This window comes from Suncus etruscus, chromosome 2 (genome assembly GCF_024139225.1).
Source record: "Suncus etruscus isolate mSunEtr1 chromosome 2, mSunEtr1.pri.cur, whole genome shotgun sequence".
NCBI classification, from domain to species: Eukaryota; Metazoa; Chordata; class Mammalia; order Eulipotyphla; family Soricidae; genus Suncus; species Suncus etruscus.
This window is the reverse complement of record NC_064849.1, coordinates 88,941,222-88,965,629: the sequence shown is the minus strand read 5'-3', so window position 1 is coordinate 88,965,629 and position 24,408 is coordinate 88,941,222. Positions and strand designations below refer to the sequence as shown.

General features: G+C 38.0%; 1 protein-coding gene across 4 annotated transcripts in view; it reads right to left on the bottom strand.

Annotated features, from left to right (window-relative positions):
- Positions 1-24,408, bottom strand: part of CTNND2 (catenin delta 2) — a 974,640-nt gene that overhangs the window by 153,654 nt on the left and 796,578 nt on the right. For all 4 annotated transcript variants that reach the window (XM_049767900.1, XM_049767903.1, XM_049767899.1 and 1 more), the window contains one exon: positions 7,297-7,480. In XM_049767900.1, coding sequence (XP_049623857.1) covers positions 7,297-7,480 — 184 coding nt within the window. The remainder of the gene's footprint in view (positions 1-7,296; positions 7,481-24,408) is intronic.

The following is a 24,408-nucleotide window of genomic DNA, read 5'->3' as shown; positions in this document are numbered from 1 at the left end:
CAGCACTGGATGTGATTCAACAACAATGAAACACACACACAACATAAACCCAGGGACTAAGGCATTCACCTTTCATGCAGCTGACACTGGCTAAAGCCCTAGCAATGCATTATCTAGTCTCCTAAAAATAGACATAGGAGTAGCCCCTGAAGGGTGTGACCACCCCCACAGTCCCCAAAAATTTAACTGAAACTAAAACAACGTGAGGTCATGTTGGCAGAATTGTGCAGGCTACAAATCTGATAGCAGAGTCCAGACAGGAGGACCATACTCTCACCAAAAGCTCTTGGGAAGAATCATTCTCATCCTCTGTTCTAGACTTCTAGAAGCTTCTAGCACAGTGACATTATTCCTTCTTTGTCGTTGTGGAATTACAGCTTTCTTCTATGAGTATCCGAGAGTCTGACTTTTTATTGGGGGGCAGCATTTAGGATTTCTTACCCTCATATCTAAAGTTTCATCTTAACAATCTTACCTTCCAGACCCTGTTTCCAAATTAGGCCACTTGGTGAAATTCTTGGAGATAGAACATGTACAAATGTGGGGTGATTATCGAACCCACTACTATAACCTCAACTAAAATGAGCTTATCCACAGGTGGAGACGTAACTGTCACTAGTCTATGTTCAGGCTGTGGCTAGCTCCCATATGGTCATGTTTGTAGAAGATGAAGGTTAGGTAGGACAGACAAAACTAGAAAATAGAAAAGAGAGGAAGGAGAGTATCATGGAAGAGTTTGAAGGGAGAGAAAAGTGTGAGTGGGTGAGAGACTTCCTCTCCTCATGACATCACCCACAGCTCAAGCACTATTTTGTTCTCACCTGCAGGACTTCCTGTAACTCTCAATCTGACAACCAGCTTTCTCATCACCCACTCCTCCAAGAAAAATAAATAGAAAATATTCTTTTTCCATTTCCAGCCTCTTTTTCTCAGTGACAGATTCTTCAGCAACAAATAGATAAATTGGCCTTTGAAAGATTCCATTTTCTCACCCAAAATGAATTTGAAATGTAAAGGACTAAAGGTATTAGCTTTTCATTTGATATTTCAGATGTATTCCCTTTATTGTGATAGAAACACGGCATGCCATCTTCCCAAGAAGATTTAGAGAAGTCCCAGGTAAGAGCTCTTTAGAACACTCCCAGTGGGTAAGCCCGTGTCTGGGCCTGTGTGACTGTGTGTCAGGGTCACCAACACTGTACCAGTATATCTGCTGCCAACGGGAAGGTGAAGTACAGAGTCTACTGAAACGATGAAATAGAAATAGCAGAGTCACCATTCTGGATTTTAGCCACCTGCCACTTAGACTATTTTACTGAGCTCAATGTCACTTGCATATACTTTGGACAATTAAAAAGTTCAAAAAAAGAAAACCATTGGTTTCCTTCTTAAAAATAAGAAAGTGAGCTCTTTTTTACAAGCAGTCATTGGAGGAAGGATCTCCAGAGGATTTTGGTGAAGATGCTGAACAGGGTTGGGCAGTACTTGAACCTCAAGACGTATCAACATTGACATGCTTATAAATCTATTAGCTTAGTATATAAAGGGAAAAGTGAAAGAAAATAATAGTTAATTATTCAAATTCTTAGTCTCAGCTTCCCAGCCTGAAAAAACATAAACAAATTTGTATCCTGCTGGGAGCAACAGTTAAGGGTAATGATTACGGATAATGCTTGAGTGAGTATATTTTATAGGCTACTTCTACCAGAGCTGTCTACTATGCTGACTTGAAAAAGGCCATCACAAGGGCTAGTGGGATTATGCAGTGGGTAGAGCAATTGCCTTACATATGGCCAACTTGGGTTTGATTCCTAGCATCCCAAACGATTTTCTGAGCTGGCTAGGAGTGATTTCTGAATGCAGAGCAAGGAGTTATCCCTAAGCATTGCCAAGCATAGCCCTAAAAATAAATAAATAAATAAATAAATAAATGCTACCTTATGGAAACAGTCTTATTTGCTTTCATGCTTTCTATCAATTACCCAAACTAGAGTTCTAGAAACACACTATCAACTCATCTTAATTCATCTAAAGAGTAGATGCATCTGAATACCAGACAGTCACCAATAGTCACAATTTCTTAAGCCAGACCCCCAAAATTTCATGTTTCTTAAAGAGGCAACAGGGCACTATCTGCTTACCATTTCCCAATGTGACTGCCATTAGCCTGTGATGGGGTTTGTGTGTGTGTTTGTATGTGTATGCATGTGTGTGTGTATGTGTGTGTGTGTGTGTGTGTGTGTGTGTGTGTGTGTGTGTGTGTGTGTAATTGGCTACTGGAACAATTCAGGGAAGCAGTAATCTTGGCAGCAACATTGGGGGCACTTCTTTTTTTTCCCCACCACCCTCTGGGAGCACTTTCTATTGGTGTGTGTGTGTGTGTGTGTGTGTGTGTGTGTGTGTGTATGTGTGTGTATGTGTGTGTGTGTGATTGGCTATTGAAACAATTCAGGGTAAGTAGTAATCTTGGCTGCAACTGGGGGGCACTTTCTATCTGTTGGTTTAAAGAAGGTAATTTCCAGATAATGATTTCTTTTGACAAAGGGGTGATTGGTCAAATATGTTTGGGAACTTCTGGTTGTCACAGAGATTGAAGATGGAGGTGGAAGTCATTGCCTTATTTGGATCTAAGTGACTTGCTCTGCTCAGGCCACCTCTCTTCCCAGAGCACATTCTGAGCCTACAGCAGGGGAAGATGAAGAGTGAGGGGCCTGAGAGATAGCACAACGATGTTTGCCTTGCAAGCAGCTGATCCAGGACCCAAGGTGGTTGGTTCAAATCCCATGGCATCCCATATGGTCCCCCGTACCTGCCAGGAGCTATTTCTGAGCAGATAGCCAGGAGTGACTCCTGAGCACCGCTGGGTGTGCTCTCCACCAAAAAAGAAAAAAAAAGAAAAGAAAAGAAAATAGTGAGATGGAATATTGGGCCAGCAAGGAAAGACATAAGTGATGTAGGACCAGAAGATGTCACTCAGTAAACATGAAGCAGAAAGCTCAAGAAGCCAGTGGAAGGGGGAATACAATTCTTCCTGGGTGGGGTGCTGGCTCTGGGTTCTCAGTACAAAGTTTTTATCCCTCAGATAAGAAGGAATTCCCTTCCTATGGGGCAAGGAGTATAAACTGGGTCAGGACCTAGATGGGAGTATAAGGTCTAGTTTCACAGTTTATAAATATGAGCTATGGAACAGAGAATCAATGTAAGAACAAAATATTTGTTAAAGAAGAATTTTCTGTGGCTGGAAAAAATGGGAATTTATGAGTAAAATTCATTAGTTTTTTTCAAAGACCCTGATATTTCCACCCTACATTTTCCCCCCTACAAGGTGGAAAATGAATGGACCCGCAGTAGGTTGTCAGCTCAAATTTTAACAAGAATGAATGAACACTCATAGAACTTCATTCCTCAATTTCTTTATGATTCTTGAGATATTTCACTGCAACTCATTATCTGGAATAACAACCTGAATTCCGGTGAATGCCAAATGCACTTGAAATAAAATGTATTTGATAGACACTAAATTTAATATATGTGAAATAATTTAAATAGTGACCACATGCTCCTCTTATATTTGTAATTTTTTTGGTGGCTTAATATAAGTGGTGATACTCCAGGAAGGTTCCTCCTCGTTTGGTGCTCTTGGGTCATGCAGTGCTAGGAATCAAATCTAGGCCTCCATATGCAAAGCATGTACTCTAGCCCTTTGAGACATCTCCTAGCCCACCTTCTAATTTCTTATTTAATTTAACTTGTTTTTGATGTTAACAACTAAATAAGAAAAATATCGCCTCAATATACATTTATTAAGTGTGTGATTGTGGCAAAGGCTGACTTATTTTTAGCTTTTGACATATAAAGGTTTTGGGGAATATTTTAGGTTGACATATATGAAGGAAAAAATTAAAGAGAAATTTGATTCAATAGTTGGTTATCAGTATAATGCCTTAGTTTTCAAACAAAACATTTTCTTTATAATAATATGAGACATATTATTATAGTCTCCCTCCCCCCAAGGCCCGATTAACCAGGCGTGGCCCTGAAGACCTGCCTGGTGTGGGGGGAATCATGCTCTCCTGGACAAAGTGGTCAGCCCAGGGTCCTATGGCTAGCTGTCCTGCCCAGAGCCCCCATCATACCAGTCAAAAGCCCATGAAATCCTGGCATGTGGAGTGTTCTGGGCCCAGCCGAGCCTCTGTAGTTTTTGGCTGCCTAGGGAGGAATTTCTCACCCCCTTCCCCCAGGGCCCGATTAACCAGGCGTGGCCCTGAAGACCCACCTGGTGTGGGGGGAATCTTGTTCCCCTGGACTAAGTGGTCAGCCCAGGGGTCCTATGGCTAGCTGTCTTGCCCAGAGCCCCCAACATACCAGGCAAACACACCAAGAAATCCTGGCATTCGGAGTGTTCTGGGCCCAGCCGAGCCTCTGTAGTTTTTGGATGCCTAGGGAGGAATTTCTCACCCCCTCCCCCCAGGGCCCGATTAACCAGGCGTGGCCCTGAAGACCCGCCTGGTGTGGGGGGAATCTTGTTCCCCTGGACTAAGTGGTCAGCCCAGGGGTCCTATGGCTAGCTGTCCTGTGATATATATGACTTTATTTTGGGGTCAAACTAACTATTCTGGTCTCAAAAGAGTAGAATATCAATAATTCACACCACAGAAATTTGAATGTTTTGTATTCATTCTGGTTTATCAAACTTGTTACAGTTATTTTAAGTTTTTTTATTGAATTACTTTCTCTTTCTCTCTGCCCAATGCAACTTGTTCCTTTCTGATATTAGTTAAATTACACAAAAATGTTTATTAACATGTTAAAGTTCTCTTCCAAAGTATCATCACTACTACCATAGCTCATGAAACAAGGCTGAATATCTGACTAACTACATTTAGCTAGTCTTCTGAATCGGAAGCCCACTTCTTACTATGCTAACACCTGAATCTGGAGTCAGTTTCTATGTGTGTGAATATCAGCAACAAAGAGTAGAGTAATACAAATTCTAGTCATTTGACCTGACTCAACATTAATATCCCACACTCAGCCAATGACCTATAAATGGGACCTAAGCATCTACACTGGCTTGGCTTCTCCATCTAACTTTTCATCAATGGATTCAGATGTTTGCTCATAATGATGATGTTTTATATCCATAAAATTCACATCATGAATGTTTCACTCTGTGTCTGTGTTACTTAAAGATTTGGTAAGGGCCATAGCAAGCCAGATATTTATTGAAAATAGGCCCACAATGAGATGCTCCCAGTCTTTGTTAGAAAAGATGACACTTTAACCTCAAGATTGCTAAGAAGAGAAACATGATTTGCTTCTATTGCCTGTAGCTGAAATAAAAAAATCACAGAAGAAAGACCAGAGGTGTCCAAAGTCTTAGCTTTAGCAAAGTTATCTCTTTTTTCATGGCAGGGCAGTAGGTTTGTGGAGGATAACAGAATTTAAGAGGTCATAAATTGGATCACTCTGCTGGGAGGTCTGAGAATTGTAAATCTGGCTTATGGTAGAACATATCCAGAGAGACGCTGTCAAAGGATTATTATTTTATGACCTTGAGAAAAAGGAAACCCATCAGAGGATTTTCTCAGTCAGTGAAGGTGAAGGCTGGATGATATTTATGAAGTCATACTCTCTGTCTCTATGCATGTCCAACTTCCAAAGTCCCTCTATAGACTGGAAGCTGAGAGTACCATTATAAATATTTATGAGATAATTATTATTTATGTCACCATGCACAATTTTGGGTCTTCTCAGTGGAGACTGAATTCTGCCCTTAGAAGCTGGCCATTGGTAACAGAGATGGTAGCTTGGAGACAATCCAGCTAAACCAATCCAGTACATTGAACTTTTGAAATATACATGATAAACCAGGTCATTTAAATCACCTTTTTGCCCTCAACCCATGAATAAGTTTAGTTAGAAAACAAGTCAAACTTTGCAGCACAATATAACCTCCTTGGAGAGCTGTACCTCAGGTTTGAAAGAACTATATCTGGATTTTTATATTCTTTTCTGGGAGCAAAAAAATGTGCTAGGTGAGCATTATTATTTTGTTATCAATAAAGACATTTCCATACCAAACTTCAGTGAGGAGTTAGATAATTTCTCTTCCTTTCTTTTTATTATTTTTAAGAGTGGGAGACTCTTACAGCTACACAGAAACTTTCTTTCAAGGGAAAAGTAAAATAGATACAGGCAACCTTTCAGTAGACCCTTAAGTATATGTATATGTTAGAGTCTCTTTCCAGCCAGTTGGCCTGCCCACTTATTCTACAAACTTGATAGAAATATAATGTGGAGGTTCCTCGCAACTACCCTTTCTGATAAAAGAAAATGATGTTTTGGTTTTGTCTAAGAATTAAGATACCAATCTGTCTTTACACATATATCTATGTATATATTGATATGAAGATAGACATAGATGAGATGTAGATTTTAGAATAGGAGAGCACAGGGATCTATATATCAACATACAACTATATAATGTCTGCATCTACGTATCCATATCTGTTTTTATTTCATGGGCTTAGCATGGAACTACAGGGCTTTCCACATGCAGGTAAAGCCAATTATTCCACTGAGAATATACCCCTGGTTAAGAAAACAAGTGAAAAAAAAAACATTGTGAGGATGTAATACAATGGAATACTACATAGCTATATGGAACAATGCAATGCTGCAATTTTCTGCAACATGTATAGGACTGGAAGATACTATGTTAAATAAAGCAAGCCAGAAGAAAGATAAACATGGGATGACATAACTTATATGCTATATTTAGAATAACTGCATGTGTGTAGGAGAAGAAGCAATTCCAAAAGAATGGAGACGGGGCCAAGAGGTCTCAGGTGCATTGGTGAGGTTAAGGACAGAATTAAATACCAAAGCCAGAGTCAACAACAATGAAATCATGAGACCTAAACTTGAATAATAATAATTTTTTTTTTTTTTTTGCTGGCAGATGGTGACATGGGATGGGCACAAGGTGGAGGGAGGTTGACACTGGTGCTGAGATTGATACTAAAACATTGTATTTTTGAAACCCAACTATGAAGAACTTTGTAAATCATATGATTTAAATAAAAAAATTTGAAAAGTCAAAAATTGCCAGGGGTATAGAATGGCAGAAGCTGCCTTTGACTTGCTGGTCCTTCATTAGAAATTATATGTAGTAGCTTCTTATGCACCCAAGCCTTTTCAAAACCTATGTTTACAGAACATTCTGACCCTTACTAAAACAGTCATTGAAGCTTAAGAAACCCAAGAGGAGATATAGTAAGGCACATTGCTCACCTGAGGCATCCTGTGGCATTCCGCAGCACCTGGGACGAATGCAGCTGTATTTTCCTATCGTCCTGAAGAGGTGAATTCTCCCAGCCTGAGTGGGGGATGATCACGGCATTGGTCAATACGGCTAGGGTGTCCTGGATGATGGGCATTTTAAGAGCATCACAAGAGGAGAGGTTCCAAAGGACCCCTGCAAAATAAGTAGAGAGACTGAGTGGTTAGTCTTTTCCTTCTTCAAAACATTAATTTTAATCAGCTAAATAGCTTGGGCAGAAGGGACTAAGATGAGAGGGAGTCTGTGTCTCAGGCACAACCTCCACTAGAAAGCATCCTTGTGAACCCAGTTTTCAAGAGCTGTGAAAAGTGAAAAGGGATCAGAGGAATGTGACAAGATTAACTTGGTTCCAACATAGAAATCAACCAAGGTAAAGAGATTGTATTATAATGAAGATACCAACTACAATTCTCTTTATTATAGATACAAAAGTACCCCAATTTTTGGCCACACCCTGTAGTGCTCTAGGGCTATACATGGCTCAGTACTCAGAAATTACTCTTAGCAGGCTTAGGGTACCATATGAAATGTGAGGATCAAACCTACGCTGTCCATGTGAAAAGCAAATGCTCTTCACACTGTGATATTGCTTTGTCCACTGTACCCAAATTCTGACTTGAACCAAAGAGTGATAGGTCACTTGAAATAAACCAGTAGAATAAATAGACTTGTTTAATCTAAAATCCCCCAAATGCGTGCTCTCTCTCTCTCTCTCTCTCTCTCTCTCTCTCTCTCTCTCTCTCTCTCTCTCTCTCTCTCTCTCTCTCTCTCTCTCTCTCAGTCACTTTGCTTTACTCTTAAGTCAGCATCATTTTGCAGGTCCTTATGAGAGCTCAAAGTCTCATTTGATGACAACTGGTAAACCCAGGACCTTAAATTTCTGTCACTTGTAACTAATTTTTTTGTTCACTTTTCTTTAAAAGCTTACTGAAAAGAAGCAAAAACTGTCCTTCTTTATATAATGAGAGAGTTGCAGAGGAGACGAAAGAGTACACCAACACGGAGACAGAGAACACGCCAATTTCAAGGACAGAAGGGATGCTTTGGGTTCCTACATATTTGTAGAAGACTTTTAACTAGATCAATTCTAGGAATAATCACAAATACTGCATATATATCATTTGAAAGTGTCTTTAAAATACAGTCCATTTGTTATGCAAAACAAGACACACAACGTAAAAGAAGCAGAGAATAATCTTTGCTGAAATAAACAACAGAGTGTAATTCCATCTCCACTAACCTCAAAAGATATTGCTGCAGACTGGGCAAAACTATTGTAATCATCTTTAGAAATACTTTCAGATTATTCCTTAACAATCTTTCAGTAATTTTTTTATTGAGACCAATGTGAATTACAAATCTTCAACAGATATATTTAAGGTACAAAGTGACAGTGAATTAGGATTACACCCACAACCAGTATTGTCCTCCCTCCACCCCTGTTCCCAACAGGTATCCCATATCTCCACCTATTGCTCCCTGGATTGCTGGTGTAGCCGGTCCCTTTTGTATAAATCTTGATGTAGATTAGGTATCTTGATTCTGTTGTTTATGACTTTGAGTTTGGTGTTTGGGTCTCATGGTTTTTTATTTCCACTCAATGTTCATACGACTGTTTGTTCCTGGTACCATCCATTTCCCCCTCTCCATTTATGAGGCACAAAAAACAAAACAAACAAACAAACAAAAAAAAAAACCCTGAATGAAGCCCTGTGGCTCTGTTGGAAAAAGTGGATAAAAAAGAAAAAAAAAAAAGATGTTGGAGGCCTCTGTCTGGGAACTATCAATATCAATTTAAAGGGAGAAAAGGGAAAAAGAAAAAGAAAAAAAAGGCATCGACAAGATACATGACAAGATGAGATTGTACTTCATCTACTGTGCTTGGTAAAAACAGAACAAGTGTTTCTGAAAATCTTGCATTGTACATGATAAACCATCTGATGACATTAATAATACTAAACAAAACACAACTTTGTTTTTTTATATTAATAAATTTTATTTTAACCAAAGTGGATTACAAGTCATTCACAGTAGTACTTCAGGTACATAGTGACATTGAATCAGGGGAATTCCCACCACTAATGTTGTTCTCCCTCAACCCCTAAGACACAACTTTGTTAATAACTGAAGTAATGCCTACTTTTAAATCTAGGCTACAAAAATGGGACTATAAAGAAAATGTCAACTATCAAATTTACATTGCATGGGGTTATTTAAGTAAATATTAAAGAAATGAGAGTTTCTGGTGCCCAGTAGATGTAAAGAAAGCCTTCAGTATAATAGGCATTGCATTGGCACAAATCTGCTTGTTTGCTTTTGTAAATAAAGTTTTATTGGGACACAGCCATAAATGTTAATTTACTTATTGTCTTTGGCTGTGCTTGTTCTGAAAGAGAAGATCTGAGTGCTTAGGATGGAGATTGGAAGGCTACAAAATCTAAACAATATGTTATCTGGCCCTTAACAGAAAGATGTTGCTACTGCATTTTTAGAACAGTTAAAAATACTATATATGGGGCCGGAGAGATAGCATGAAGGTAGTGCATTTGCCTTGCATGTAGAAGGACGGTGGTTCGAATCCCAGCATCCCATATGGTCCCCTGAGCCTGCCAGGAGTGATTTATGAGCGTAGAGCCAGGAGTCACCCCTGAGCGCTGCTGGGTGTGACCCCAAAACAAAAAAAAACAACAAAAATATAATATAATATGTATATATATATGTATATGTATATGTATATATATATAATGGTGTTTCTCAACTTTTTTTTTTTGGTTTTGTTTTGAGCCATGCCCAGTGGTGTCCAGGAGTTATTCCCAGCTCCCCACATAGGAATTACTCTGGGAAGAATCAAGGGATCATATGGGATATGGGGATTGAATCCATTTGGTCCACATGCAAAGCAAGAGCTCTCCCTGCTAAACGATCACTCTGGATGCCCTGAGAATAATTTTTTAAGAATGTCACATCAAAGAATCTGTGTCTGTTCAAAGTAAGCCAAGGAAATATACAGAAATAAAACATGATTTTTCTTTCAATTACAAATCTTTTTTTTTTTTCTTTTTTTTTCTTTTTTTTGGGTCACACCCGGCAGTGCTCAGGGGTTACTCCTGGCTCCATGCTCAGAAATTGCTCCTGGCAGGCACGGGGGACCATATGGGATGCTGGGATTCGAACCGATGACCTCCTGCATGAAAGGCAAACACCTTACCTCCATGCTATCTCTCCAGCCCCTCAATTACAAATCTTGATTTGTAGATACCAAGATACTGACCCTGGGTGAACTGAGTTGTAGTAAAAGATACTCATTCTAAAAATTCAAATGTAAAAATGACTTCTGAATTTTTACATGTAATAAATTTGAAAGCATAAAAACTATTTTATGGTCATAAAGCAAGTTTTACTATTTTCAATTAAATATAAAAGAGGTATGGAAGGGAAGGGGGACGAAAGAAAATCTATTTGAGGACAGGACAGTGAGACTATAGATCAGCAAAAGTGGCAGGATGCTGTGGGACTGTTTGCACTGCTTTGTCCTTTTCTTCCTCATTACTCAGCTTAGCACCCCATCAGAATCAGCCTCCGACAGTATCTTTCTACTTTCTTGCAACCCACCCTGCTGGCTGGTCCCAGCCCAAATGCAGTAACCTCCAGAGAAGCAGCCAAAAGTTCCGTTTTTAAACTGCTTTCCCTTCATTTAGTTATTCAGTCACCTCAGACAAGTCTTCCGGACCTGATGCAAAACCAAAGCACATCTTGAACCTTTTGAGCATAGACAAATATCCCCTGGAAGCAGAGAAGGCCTAGTCCAAAAGATGAACCCTGGCTGAATGCCTTTTCGGGGCAGTGAGCACTTTATCTGGAAGAAAGTCTGACCTGTGCGCAAGAGGCAGAGTCGAAAAGAGCTGAAGCATCCTACCCATATTCCTCCTGCTACACACACATATATATATACATGTTGTCACACAATGACACATTCGCACGCAGAAAAACCTAGACACACATGTTCCTTCACATGTCTACATTTACTCACACACATGTCATGGCATGCAGCATAGACACCTCCATACTAGGGGAAGCACACCTCCAGATATATCTATTATGATTTTCCTGGAGCAGTGAGCTGATATTCCCCCCAAGAAATATTTTAGCCAGCAGGCCCATTGGTGGACATTAATTATACCCCCCTATGTGGATTACTGGCAATATTTCTGATATTCGTGACATGATAATAACATTACAATTTCTTTCTTACTATCTGACACATTCTCTCCCTTGCAAAAAATACGGGCCAAAATTACAGGCCTCAGTCTATGACTCAGGGAAATTTTCAGCACCAAAAGCTGCTAAAGTTCCCCACTGGCAAAGTAAATTTGCAACTCAAAGAGGAGTCCAGCCAGTTACCCGCCACCTGCTTTTCTGGTTTCAGCCTCTAGGTGATGAACAGTTTCTATCTTTCTTGCCTTTTACTATTCCAGCTAACTGCAAAATTGTAGCAAAACAAGTTTCTCATCTTTTGTCATAAGAACCTCCTTTCTAAACTAGAACAATCCCTTCTTCCTTTTTTTTCTTTTTTATGTTTTTTTTTTAATTTTTTATTTTGATCATAATGGCTTACATATCTTTCACAGTAGTATTTTAGGTACATATCAACATTGACTCAGGGGAATACCCATCACCACATTTGTCCTCCCCCATCCCAGTTCCCCTTCTGCAACCCATATACCCACCATCACCCCCCGAACTGCTAGAGTAGGTGGTCCCCTCTTTGTCCAGCTCACTATTAGTGATCATATATCTGTTGGGTCCTGGTACCCTCCCCTGTCTCCACCTCTATTTAAGAAGCGGAGCTAGATGAATCGAGTTATGAGGCTTTGTTTGAAGGAAAGAAAAGCATTAGATTGGGGTACAAAATAAGAAAAAAAAGTCAAATATGCTGAAAATAGGCGGAGTCTTTCCAGAGGATTTCAACCTCAGTTTGAGAGACGATGTGAAAAAGGCAACTGAAACACCACCACTATACAGAAAGAAATATCAAATTAAATATCCAATGAGCACCATAACAATAAAGACAAGCACCACACAACAGTCTCGGTTCTGAAATCAACTCATGCCGGAGTGCAAAAAAGAAAGAGAAAGATAAGATAAAATAAAATAAAATAATATTGGAGACATCAACTTCAGTCTCTACACTAATATAAAGATGTCAAAAAAATCGATCATCGATAAATAAATATGTGGAAAAATGATTGTTTTGTGCTTTTTTCCTTTTTCCCCCTGCATAGGCACAGTAACTATTGGGGATATTATAGAGGGAATTCCTTTGGCCTAAGAGATACAGGGTTTCTCCCCACCTGAAGTGTACTATCATGGGATTAACTATAGACTCCTTGCATGATCATTTACTCTCCCCTCTGTGTTTTTGTGGTGTATGTAAGACTTCTGCTTCGTCATGGATGGTAAAATCAGATCTCTGTATCTAGAGATCTTGGTGATTGTGCAGCTTAAGGAATGGAGCTTATATTGAAGTCTTTCTTAGTGGTTCTAGCAGTTCTGCTTCTTCAGTGTTGTTTTAATCCATCTTCTGTAGTTGGTGGTCTTGGTCATTATGTTGCTCCGAGGATGGAGCCTGGACAATCCCTTCTTCTTATGTTACTTCCTCCTTTTCAGCTCGGGATTCTTTTCTCCTGTCCTGGCTAGTTTTTGACTTATATATTCTAGGGCCCACTGTCACTGTGTCCCTTCTGTTAAGACTCCCTGCCTTTTGTCAGCACGGAAATGCCTTTCATACCAGAGACTTGTATATATTTACCAACATGGAGAGTAAAAAATTTGTCTCATGTCTATTGAAGACGTGAGTCCCCATACAATTTATTTTGTGTAGTTTCATTATTTCATATTTTGCCATCTGTGCAACCCACTCTCCCTAAAGTGGAGTCATTGAAATCCCACTGATGGCTGTAGGACAGAAGCCGCTGCCAGCACACACATGTACACACACATACACATATTCACCACCACATACAAATTCACATAGCAAGGTAGATAGTGAGTGAGGACAGTGGGTCTATCTCAGGCTCTCTCTGAACAAATGCTGAACAATTTCTGTTCAAATTTCTCTGTCCTCCTTCCTCTTCTGCTGTATTTCTAGGCAGCTCTATATACCTGGATGCTGCGGTTTGTGTGGCTGTTCATTGAGATATTCATTTTCTTCCAATGGTGATACCTGATATCTGTCCCCAAGAATGAGGACTTGTCTTGAGCAGGTCTTCTAAGAGCAGAGCAGTTAGAAGAGGAGGACTTATCAGGTGTAGTGGTGCAATATCTCTCCACCTCTCTGTTCTAGATTTTATGCTGCAGAAGACTTGGGGTTTATCCCCTGGTGGCCTGGGGAAGCACTATGGTTTCCTGTCATAAGTCACCCCTTTTATGAAAAAGTTGCTATGCAGCTGCAGATTATCAAAGCTCTATGATCAACCACCCTCTCTCCTTCCTCCCTTCTTTTACCTAATCTCTGTACTCACTTCCCCCTTTTCCACCTGCTTTCTGGACTTCCCTCCATCTCTTCATGAACCTTGTGTTCCCATAGTCCTTACACCTCCCAGTCATCATGTCTTCTGGTAAGAGGACAGAGAAGACAAGGAAAAAGATCTCTGAAATTCAGTATTTTTATTTTCATGATAAACCTACCACTCTTGATTGGATATTAAATGGATCAATATTTTTTTGCAACTTGGGACAATTTCACCCATCATCTTTTCTGATTGTCGCTGTAACAAGTAACCACAAATGAGAGAACTTAGATGACACGTATTTAAAGCTCATTGAGTCACGTGTCTGAGGTCAGCAAGGACAGATGCTGTTATGAGCACTCAAAGGCACCTGTGTTCCTTGTGTTTTGCCTTTACTCAGCAGGTATGGCCATACCTTTTCGACGACTTAATATTCATGCCTTACTTTTCTAAGAGCAGGTGAGATAAGAATGAGCCTTTCAGGATAATCCAGAAGACTCTCCTATCTCACAATCCTCACTTTTATTTCCCTTTCAAAATCCCTTTGACTATGTAAGATAATATTCTAAGCTTTGAGAATTGAGCATTGGGCATCTTCATTGGGAGGAGGTGTGGTATTATTATAGTATAATAAATACCTTGGAAATATTCTCCATCGGGCTTGTTGAGATAGCTGAGGACTAAGCAGTGCATGTATAAGGAAAGAGTCCAAACCCTAGAACCTCATAGTTTACCTGAACACCACCAGGTGTAATACCAGTAACTTTCAGCACCCCAAGATCCAATACCACTACATCATAGTGCCTGAACCTTAAGCCATCTGTCCTAGTTGGCCAAGAGTTGCCAAAAGTGACTTGTACAACTGAACATTGCTTGGAAGGTCCCTTCAGACCCTTATATTCTGTTACACTTAGAGTAGACTGAGTTCTTGCTCTAGGGTCCAAATCAGGTATTTTTATATCTAAATTTATCTTGGCTCTTGTCCTTTGGTTCTTATGCACCTTGTGCATCTCTGGACTTTGACAAGCCAGCTTCTGTTAGACCAATAACCACACCAGACAGCCAAAGACAGTCTTGGATCACAGCGCCTTTGTCTCACAGTCACTCTATCCTCAGGCTTTGTCCTTAATCATGTTTCTCCTTAAAGACACAAGATCATTTCTAACTCTTGGCACTGGGCTTATCCTCATATTCCTTTCCAGACTCACCCAGAAGCTGATAGCTTCTTCTCCTAACCTGGCCCCCTGCTATGTGCTAAGGTTTTCTGGGTTAATCTAAAGTACCTTCCCACATTGTAGCTTTCAGAGCTCTTATTTTGCTTTTCAGCATTAACCTCATCATTGATTCACGTTTTCCAAGCCCTTTCATTGATTGTCGATTTTTTGTTATTACATATGGTTCTTTCCAGAGTGATACTACAGTAATAAAAGGGTAACATGGACTCTGTGCATACCTGGGATAGAGAAACAGGCAGCCATAGAATCAACTTCTGGGCACTGGTAGATGCCAAATAAACACGACTGACTCCATGCTACTACCCTGCTAGGATATGATATTGAACTGCTTTATGTCTTAGAGTGCTAACAAAAATCAAGCAGAGATTGGATAGAAAAAGAACAGGTATAAGATGCAATGTCAGAAGTAATATATCAAAGCAAGAGAAAAAAAATAACTTCATTGGATATTACCTCCTGGCTCTACAAAAACGTTTCTTTGAGTTAGTGGTAAAACATCCATTTCACTATAAAATGTTCATTAATTTAGCACTAGAAGACTGATCTCCAGTGCTTCAGTGGGAGCAATTTTCTAATTTTCTTGCTAATTCTAGATTAACAAGAGAAATGTTAAAATTATATTTGTAGAAACACTGTAGAATGAAGTAAATCCACATAGGTAGTCAGCATAACCAGCTATTCCATTTATAATTGTCTAAAGTATTATAATAATGTTTTAGCATTAGGGTGATGGTCACCAGCAAATTTTAATTTACCTAATAAAGTATGCTAATTTATTCTAGATATAATCCAAAATAAATTGTTTTACAGCACCTTTTCTTTAATTATACATATCCAATAGTTTTCTTTTATCAGTATAAAATTATTGCTGCTTTAAATATAATTTGACAGTAGGTTTGGTAGAGAAGGCATTTAAATAACTAATTATATATACTCAATAGATTTAAAATATGGTTTATTATTATTTCAAGCACAGGATGGCTCTTCTTGAGATTATCCATATTCATGAGCAGTAATTGGTTTATTAAAATTTCTTAATCACTTTCATTGGATCCTTTATTTTAATAGAGAGTAATTGTAGGTTTATTTTTTCTAAAAGGGATGAAGACTATCTTAAAAAAAGGAAGACCATCAATTAAAAAAGATAACAGCAAGCATTAAATCATTTTAAAATAATATGATTATTTAAGAAGTTCCTATAATTCTTCATTTGTTTTTAATCTTTAGACTTAAAAAATAAATCCTCAAATGTGAAAACATAGAGGAAGCTCAGTGGAATAAATTTGCTTTGAATGAATGCATTTAAAATTTATTTTAAATTAAACAATAAATTCGAGTCAATATAATGTATACATGAAGTTTATTTTTAAATACTACTAGGACTTACCTTACACTGAGTATTGCCTGGGTAAAGAAGAGAAGAAAGGACACTGAGAGAAATCAAGTTTATCTTATATAATCTGGTTTAGACTTTATTGGGGATTATAAAAGCCAAGGACTGGGAGTTGAATCATGAGAGAAAAGATGGAGGCTGGCTAAAATCTGAAGACTCACATCATCCTGAACTTGAGTCACTTGTGAACCTTTGTGAATGCATTTCTTTGTCTGGTTTGTGCTCAAGTATATACATAGAAATCATGTGTATGTACATATACATATACTGGAATTATGATCATTCACCTGAGTCTGTGTGTGCTTGTGTGTGAATGGGGTATGCATCACATAAGTACTAGAAACTCATGATCCTCAAGAAGTCACTATAAATTACAATTCCCTTGAGACTCCTTCTAAAAAGCTTGGGTGATGGACTCAACTAACTTCACACACTGCACTCATTTGGACTGCAGAAAATTAAAATACTCATTTTTGACTCAGTGCCAAAGTCTACCAACATGTGGAGTCTTTAATAATGATCAAACAAGTGGGATTATTCCAATTAAAAATCCTCCTGACCACCAAAGAAACAACCAATGAAATAAAATATTGGAAATAATATTTGAAATTCATGAACTTTATAAGGAAGGGGTTAATATTCATAGTGTATAAAGAATACACATAAGGAATTAAGAAAAAATGATCATAAGAATGTTGACAAGATGAAAGGCTGACAGTCTTCAGGGAAATACCAATGTGGATTGAATGGATGAAGTCAGAATTATCAAAGACTTTTGATTCAAATGCTGTGAAAAATCAGAAATATACAGAAATGTTGAGAAATGAGAAGAATTATTCTTAGTCAATTTCAAAACCTTCATAGAATCTGAACTACAGAATGGATTAAGATTGAGCTTTTTTTTACATCAAGGAATAAATCAGATTTCTGCTGTTATTTTCAAATCAAATGCCTACTTTAAGCTTCTTCAATTTACCTGAGTTCCCATAAAAGGTTTTAATTTCTGTAGTTCCAATACAACTTTGTTAAAAGTTCCAGCCAGTATATTTAGCCAAAATGGATGCCAGTAACATCCTAACATTTGAGACCAGAAATGTACGTGGAAAGGTTAGACCAAGATTAGACCCATATTCACTTACTTTTAAAATAGTAGCTTAGTGATAATTGTACTTGTTTTCAGAGCATTGTTTAACTTAATTTAAAACCAAATAGCTATACAAACAAAATACTATGACTTAAGATGTTGGGAGATGTTGGTTACATCTGACAATGTTCAGAGTTTAGTCTTGGCTCTGTGCTCAAGGATTACTTTCAGTGGTACACAGGAGAGAACCTGTATATGTAGTTCAGAAAATTAAAATGAGTTAAATCACATATAAATTTTGCAACTTCCATACTATCTGTCCTACTCAACAATGCCTTTTTGGAGAAAGACTCAACATTCAGGCATGCCACTGATTTCTCTTTCTGTTCTAAAATGGGAGCCTGCAGTTCTAATTTCTAAGGAATTAGTCTACTTAATGTTTACAATTCAGTGTGGAATAAAATTGGGATCTGTGTTCAACTGTTGAAAAGATCAAGGAAACATCACCACCAACTATGCAAGAAGGTGTTCTTTCAGTTAGTAGAGCTACTGGCAATACATTTAGAACCATTTCTCTAAAGATTTTACAGTTTGTCCTAAGCCCCTATGCTTCTCCTTAAATTGCTCCTCTTGGTGTTTACAGAGGATATCCCTCTCAGCTATATGGATATCTCAGATAGATAACTCTGCTCTGGACTCTAGAGTGGAAAGATACAGACACCATATCCATTGTAATAACATTATGTTCAATTGTAATGATATTATTTTCAATGTTTTAGAATCTTTACTGTTTCAAAAGAACATTGGGAAGGGCAGAAGTAAAAGTGCAGAGAAAATGTGGATTATCCCATGGAGGGACACAGCTCTTCCCTCTCAGACTTCGAAAGTCTACACCTCAAGCCCCTTTACAGCAGGAATCCCAAGAGGGTGAGCAACTACAAAGCTGTCCAAAGTCCATCTATCTAAAATATCTTGTTAAGGGTCATTATCTCTTAAAGAAACTAGCATTTTCTTACACCTAGAATAATTATGTGTGAGACACAGGGCTCTCAAATCCAGAATATGTATTTTCTTGTTCAGTAAAGATGCTAAGAACTGCCATAAGCTTAGAAAAGGCAAATGCATTATTATTTAATGATTTTTATGGACATTTTTTTCTACTCAGACCAACCAGCCTGATATCACGGCAGTATATAATCCAGGTTTTCAGGGAATGAGGATTCAGTTAAACAAAACTTTCTGTTTCTTTCTGACTCTCCTCTCTCTCTTCTCTCTCCTCTCCTCTCTCTCTCTCTTTTTCTTTCTCTCTCTCTTCCTCCCCTTCTTCTGGACAGCCCTAAACTTTGAGCTCTGAAGACCCAAAAATAGAAAAGGTAGTTTTCTTCTTCCCTCCACATGAGACTTTATTTTAATTGACAAAAGGAGTACAAAAGGAGTAATAGACAGAAGTAATAAGGTGATTCCAACTGGGGCAATATGGTAATGCAGATTCTATCTAGGAATTGAGAAATCTTTTCATTGGTTAAGTAAGAAATAACTAGGATGTACTTGTATAATTATGATGTTAAGGAAATCAGAATACTTCCCATCAAAATATGCCTCTGGAAAATGGATGACTTTGAGTAAAGGTTACTGTTAGAAAAACTTGAAATTATAGGCCACATGTTATTGTCCTTTGGAAAAGAAAACAACTTAACTAAGGGAATTTCTATTTACAAAAATATCTCCTTTCAGAAGTGGATGCCTTTTAAAAAACTTATGAATAAAGACACACATTTACAGGGTCTGAGCAAATTTTACAGCCTTCACTTACACACTTTGACAGACTCACCTTGCAACCTTCGTTTGCTGTACAATTCTGTTTAATTTGTTATAACTTGTTTCTTCTGCCCAGAAATGTAAATTGTTTGTCTATATTGAGAGTCAGTCTCATATGACATGAAACCAAAATCTAATCATCTCTCTGGCTTGTTCCTCACTGACTATTCCCATGTGCATGTAAACAAACCACTTGTTTTTCTTTGGTTAATCTTATTTGACTTGTCTAAGGTACAGGTACATTGTAAGATCCCAGAAGCAGAACTTAAAAGATATAAAGTAGACAAAGATAACCCCTTTCCCCTACAAATGTCACTGTAGAATAGTGGCCATCTGTGAAAGCCACAGGTTCATGACTGATCACAGCATTTTGAAAATGAACCAGAGAATTATGTATTTCTCAATTCCCCAAAGATTAACAGTTAGGAAGATAAAATTGGGTATGCTGTGATAAGCTTTGCTTGACGACCTTGGATATAACCTTTGGTATATTTGGGAAAAAAAATGACACCAAAGTCTCACACCAAATTTTATAATCTCTGGAACTTGCTCTGGGCCACTTTTCCCCAAAGTGATTGAAGTTCAAAATTATGCCCTTTGATCAGAAAATTGTGTTCTTAAATGTGCTAATAAAAGTGATTTATTAAACTACAATCACTTCTCAGTAGTTTTCTGCTTTCTGAAGTAAGTGTATTAAATTAAAAAATTACAGGCTCAGTGGTGCTGCTGGAGCTCGGATCTGAACCATGTGCCGGCCAGGTAGTGGGGGAGGGGCGCTCTGCCTTTTCTGCTGGAGCCAGAATCTGAACCAGGCCCCTGCCAGGTAGTAGGGGAGGGGCTCTACCATTGCTGTGGGTGCAGGGAGCCGAACCACGGAGAAGGGGTGATTGACCAGGCCCAGAACTCCACCACACTTTCTGACAGGTAGAGGGTGAGGGGAAACCTTATTGCTATTGGACAAGGAGGAGGAGACCTACACCTTCTGGAAGGTAGCAAGGAAAGAGACTTGTGGGCGGATACAAACCTCAGCGATCACAGCTATCATACCCACCTAAAACCACACTCCAGCCCCAAGCCATAGGTGACAAAGGAGGGCTGAAATCTGAAGAGTTTACACTTCACACCAAGCCACCAAAAGCAAAAAAATATAGGTAAACTAAGGAAGACACTAACAACAGGGGATATGGAGAGAAATCTCAGCAAGTTTCCAAGTCCACCAAAATGATCAGGTCCAATAGATGAGAATCTAAAAGCAACAATGCAGACCATGGCAAAAGAAATCAAAGAATCCCTAGCCAGTGAGTTCAAAAAATCCATAGAGGAACAAATCAACCAACTTAAAAAAGAACTTTTACAGAACATGAGAGAACCCATACAAATGGAATTAAAGGAAATAAAAAAATATTCGCAAGCCATAATAGCAGAATTACACAATTGAAGAATCACATAGAAGATCTTAGAGAAAAACTACATACCAAAAAAAGACAAAAATGCCAATAAGAAAATAAAAGGTAAAGCATTGGAAGAAAAAGTTAGGTATTTAATGAACAAAGAGAAAAAGAAACAATCTATGGATTGTAGGTATACCAGAAGGGGAGGAAATAGGAAAAGGGAAAGAACAAATGGTCAGAGAAATAATAGCAGAAAACTTTTCCACCCTCTGGAAAGAGGCTCGGGTGCAAATCCAGGAGGTGAAAAGAGTCCCTAATAAAATAGATCCTAATAAAACAACACCACGACAAATAATAATTCAAATGCAAAAAAGAAAAAAGAAAAAGATGAACTTCTTAAAGCAATAATGGAGGAAAAAACCTCAAGTACAAAGGAAGGAACATAAGAATCAAACCAGATCTCCCATTTGAAACCATCCAAGCAAGAAGACAATGGAACGACATATTTAAATGACTGAATGAAAGAAACTTCCAACTTACAGTCCACTATCCAGCAAAACTCTCATTCATATTGGAGGGAGGACTAAAAACATTCTCAGACAAAAAAGAACTTGCATTATTTATGCAAACAAAACCAATTCTAAATGGTCTACTCAGAGATGAATGTAACAACAACCACCCTACACAATACAACTGCACAACAGCCCTCTCTGTCAATAATCTCTTTAAATGTCAATGGACTAAACTCTCCCATTAAAAGACACATAGTAGAAAGTTGGATTAGAAAACAAAAAACAAGAAACACACCTACAAGTACAGGATAGACACAGGCTTAGAATAAAAGGATGGAAATCAATTATTCAAGCCAATGGAAAAAAAGCTGGAACAGCCATTCTTTTATCAGACCAAATTGCATTTAACCTCAAGAAAGTGATCAGAGACAAAGAGGGTCATTACCTATTGATCAGGGGAACACTAGACCAAGATGTACTAACTCTGGTCAATATTTATGCACCAAATATGTTGCAGAAGGTGTATGCAGAATATGTAAGGTTCTTGCAAACCTGGAGAACCAAATGGAAGGAAATGTGATAGTAGGAGGAGATCTCAATACTCCACTATCACTACTGGAGAGATCCGGCAAACAGAAAACTAGCAAAGAAATAAGATTCCTAAATGAGAAATTAGAAGAACTAGGGCTAATGGACTTATATAGGGCACTCCACCCCCAGAAAGCAGAATACATATTCTTCTCAAGTGCACATGGAACCTTCTCCAGAATAGACCATGCCTTAGGATATAAATCTAACTTGCATAAAGTCACAAATATAAGGATTATTAGAAGCACCTTATCAGATTACCATGCAATAGAGATTGACTGTAAAAAAGAAGCTATGGAGAAACTCCAACACGTGGAGATTAAACAACATGCTGCTCAATAAAGTTGGATCAAAGAGGAACTCAAGGAAGAAATAAAAAGATTCCTTGAGAAAAATTATTATGAAGAGACAAATTGTCAAAATCTGTGGGACACAGCAAAATCAGTAATTAGGGGAAAACTCATAGCAATACAGGCCTATGTGAGGAAAGAGGAAAATGACAAAGTTAACAATTTAAAGGGACAACTTAAGGAACTGCAAAAACAACAACAAAGAAACCCAAACACAACCAGAAGACAAGAAATAATAAAAACCAGAGCAGAAATAAACAACATAGAAACTAAGAAAACAATGCAAAAAATCAACTAGACAGGAGTTGGTTTTTCCAAAGAATAAGCAAGATAGACAAATCACTGGCAAGACTCACCAAAAAAGAGGGAAAATACCCAAGTAAATAGGATCACAAATAAAAGGGGAGAGATTACAACAAAAGCCCAAGAAATCCAACACATTATGAGGTCATATTATGACCAACTGTACTCAGTCAGGTTAGAAAACCAAAAAGAAACAAACAAATTTTTGGCAAAAAATATCATCTTCCAAGACTGGATAAGGAGAATGTAGAAAGTCTAAATAGGCCAATTACATCGAGGAAATTAAATCAGTAATTAAGAAACTCCCCAAGAATAAAAGTCCAGGTCCAGATGGTTTTACAGGTGAATTCTATCAAACATTCCGAGAAGAATTACTACCACTGATCCACAGGCTCTTCCAAAACATTGAAAAGTCAGAAAGCCTTCCTAATTCCTTTTATGAGGCTAATATCACACTCATTCCCAAAGATTGCAAAGACACCACCAAGAAAGAAAACTACAGACAAATCTCACTAATAAACATAGATTCAAAAGTACTCAACAAAACCTTAGGAAACTGAATCCAGCACTACATCAAATAGATTATACACCATGACCAAGTGGGTTTCATCTAAGGGGTGCAAGGATGGTTCAACATACATAAATTAATCAACATCATACACCACATCAACAACAAGAAAGATTAAAACCACATGATTATATCAAATGATGCAGAGAAGTCATTTGACAAAATCCAACACCCTTTCATGATGAAAACACTCAGTAAAATAGGACTGGATGGAATTTTCCTCAAGATAGTTACAACTATCTATGAAAATCCCACAGCTAACATTATCCTTAATGGCGAAAAACTGAAAGCATTTACACTAAGGTGAAGAAGTATGCAAGGCTGTCCACTCTCTCCACTCTTATTGGATATAGTTTTAGAAGACCTAACAATAGCAATCAGACTAGAAAATGCAATTAAATGAATCTAAATACAGTAAGAGGTATACAATCTATCTCTTTTTGCAGATAATATGATGATATTCATGAAAAACCCTAAGGAGTCCACAGTAAAACTCCTAGAAACAATTAACCAATACAGCAAGGTGACTGGCTACAAAGTCAATATACAAAAGACCGTAGCATTCCTCTATACAAATAACAAAGTAGAGGAGAAAGAGATTAAGGAGACAATCCCATTTAAAATAGTATCCAAAAATATTAAGTACCTAGGAATCAACCTTACAAGAGAAGTGAAGGATCTATACCATGAAAACTTCAAAACACTTCAGAAAAGAAATTGAAGAGGACCTAAGAAAATGAAAGAACATCTCATGCTCATGGGTAGGTAGAATCAACATAATCAAAATGTCTATCTTACCTAAACTCCTATATGGATTCAATGCAAACCCTATACAAATTAGACATCATTTTTTAAGGATTTAAAGCAATCAATTATAAAATTCATCTTGAACCACAAAATACCAAGATTAATCAAATAAATACTGAAAAACAAGAAGTTGGGTGGCATCTCTTTACCTAACCTGAAGCTTTACTATAAAGCCATAAAGATCAAAACAGCATAGTACTGGAACAAAGACAAGTCTCAGACGAGTGGGCTAGAACAGAATACACAGAGATAAACTGCCTACTATACAGTCAACTAATATTTTACAAAAGAGCCAAGAACTTGAAATGGAACAGAGACAGTCTCTTCAACAAATGGTGTTGGAACAACTGGATAACCACCTGTAAAAATTGATCCATACCTCACACCTTACAGAAAAGTTAACTCAAAATGCATTAAAGACCTTGAAATCAGACCCTAATCTATAAAGTTTATTGAAGAAAAATAGGCAGAACACTCCAAGACTTATATATCAAAAAAGTCTTTG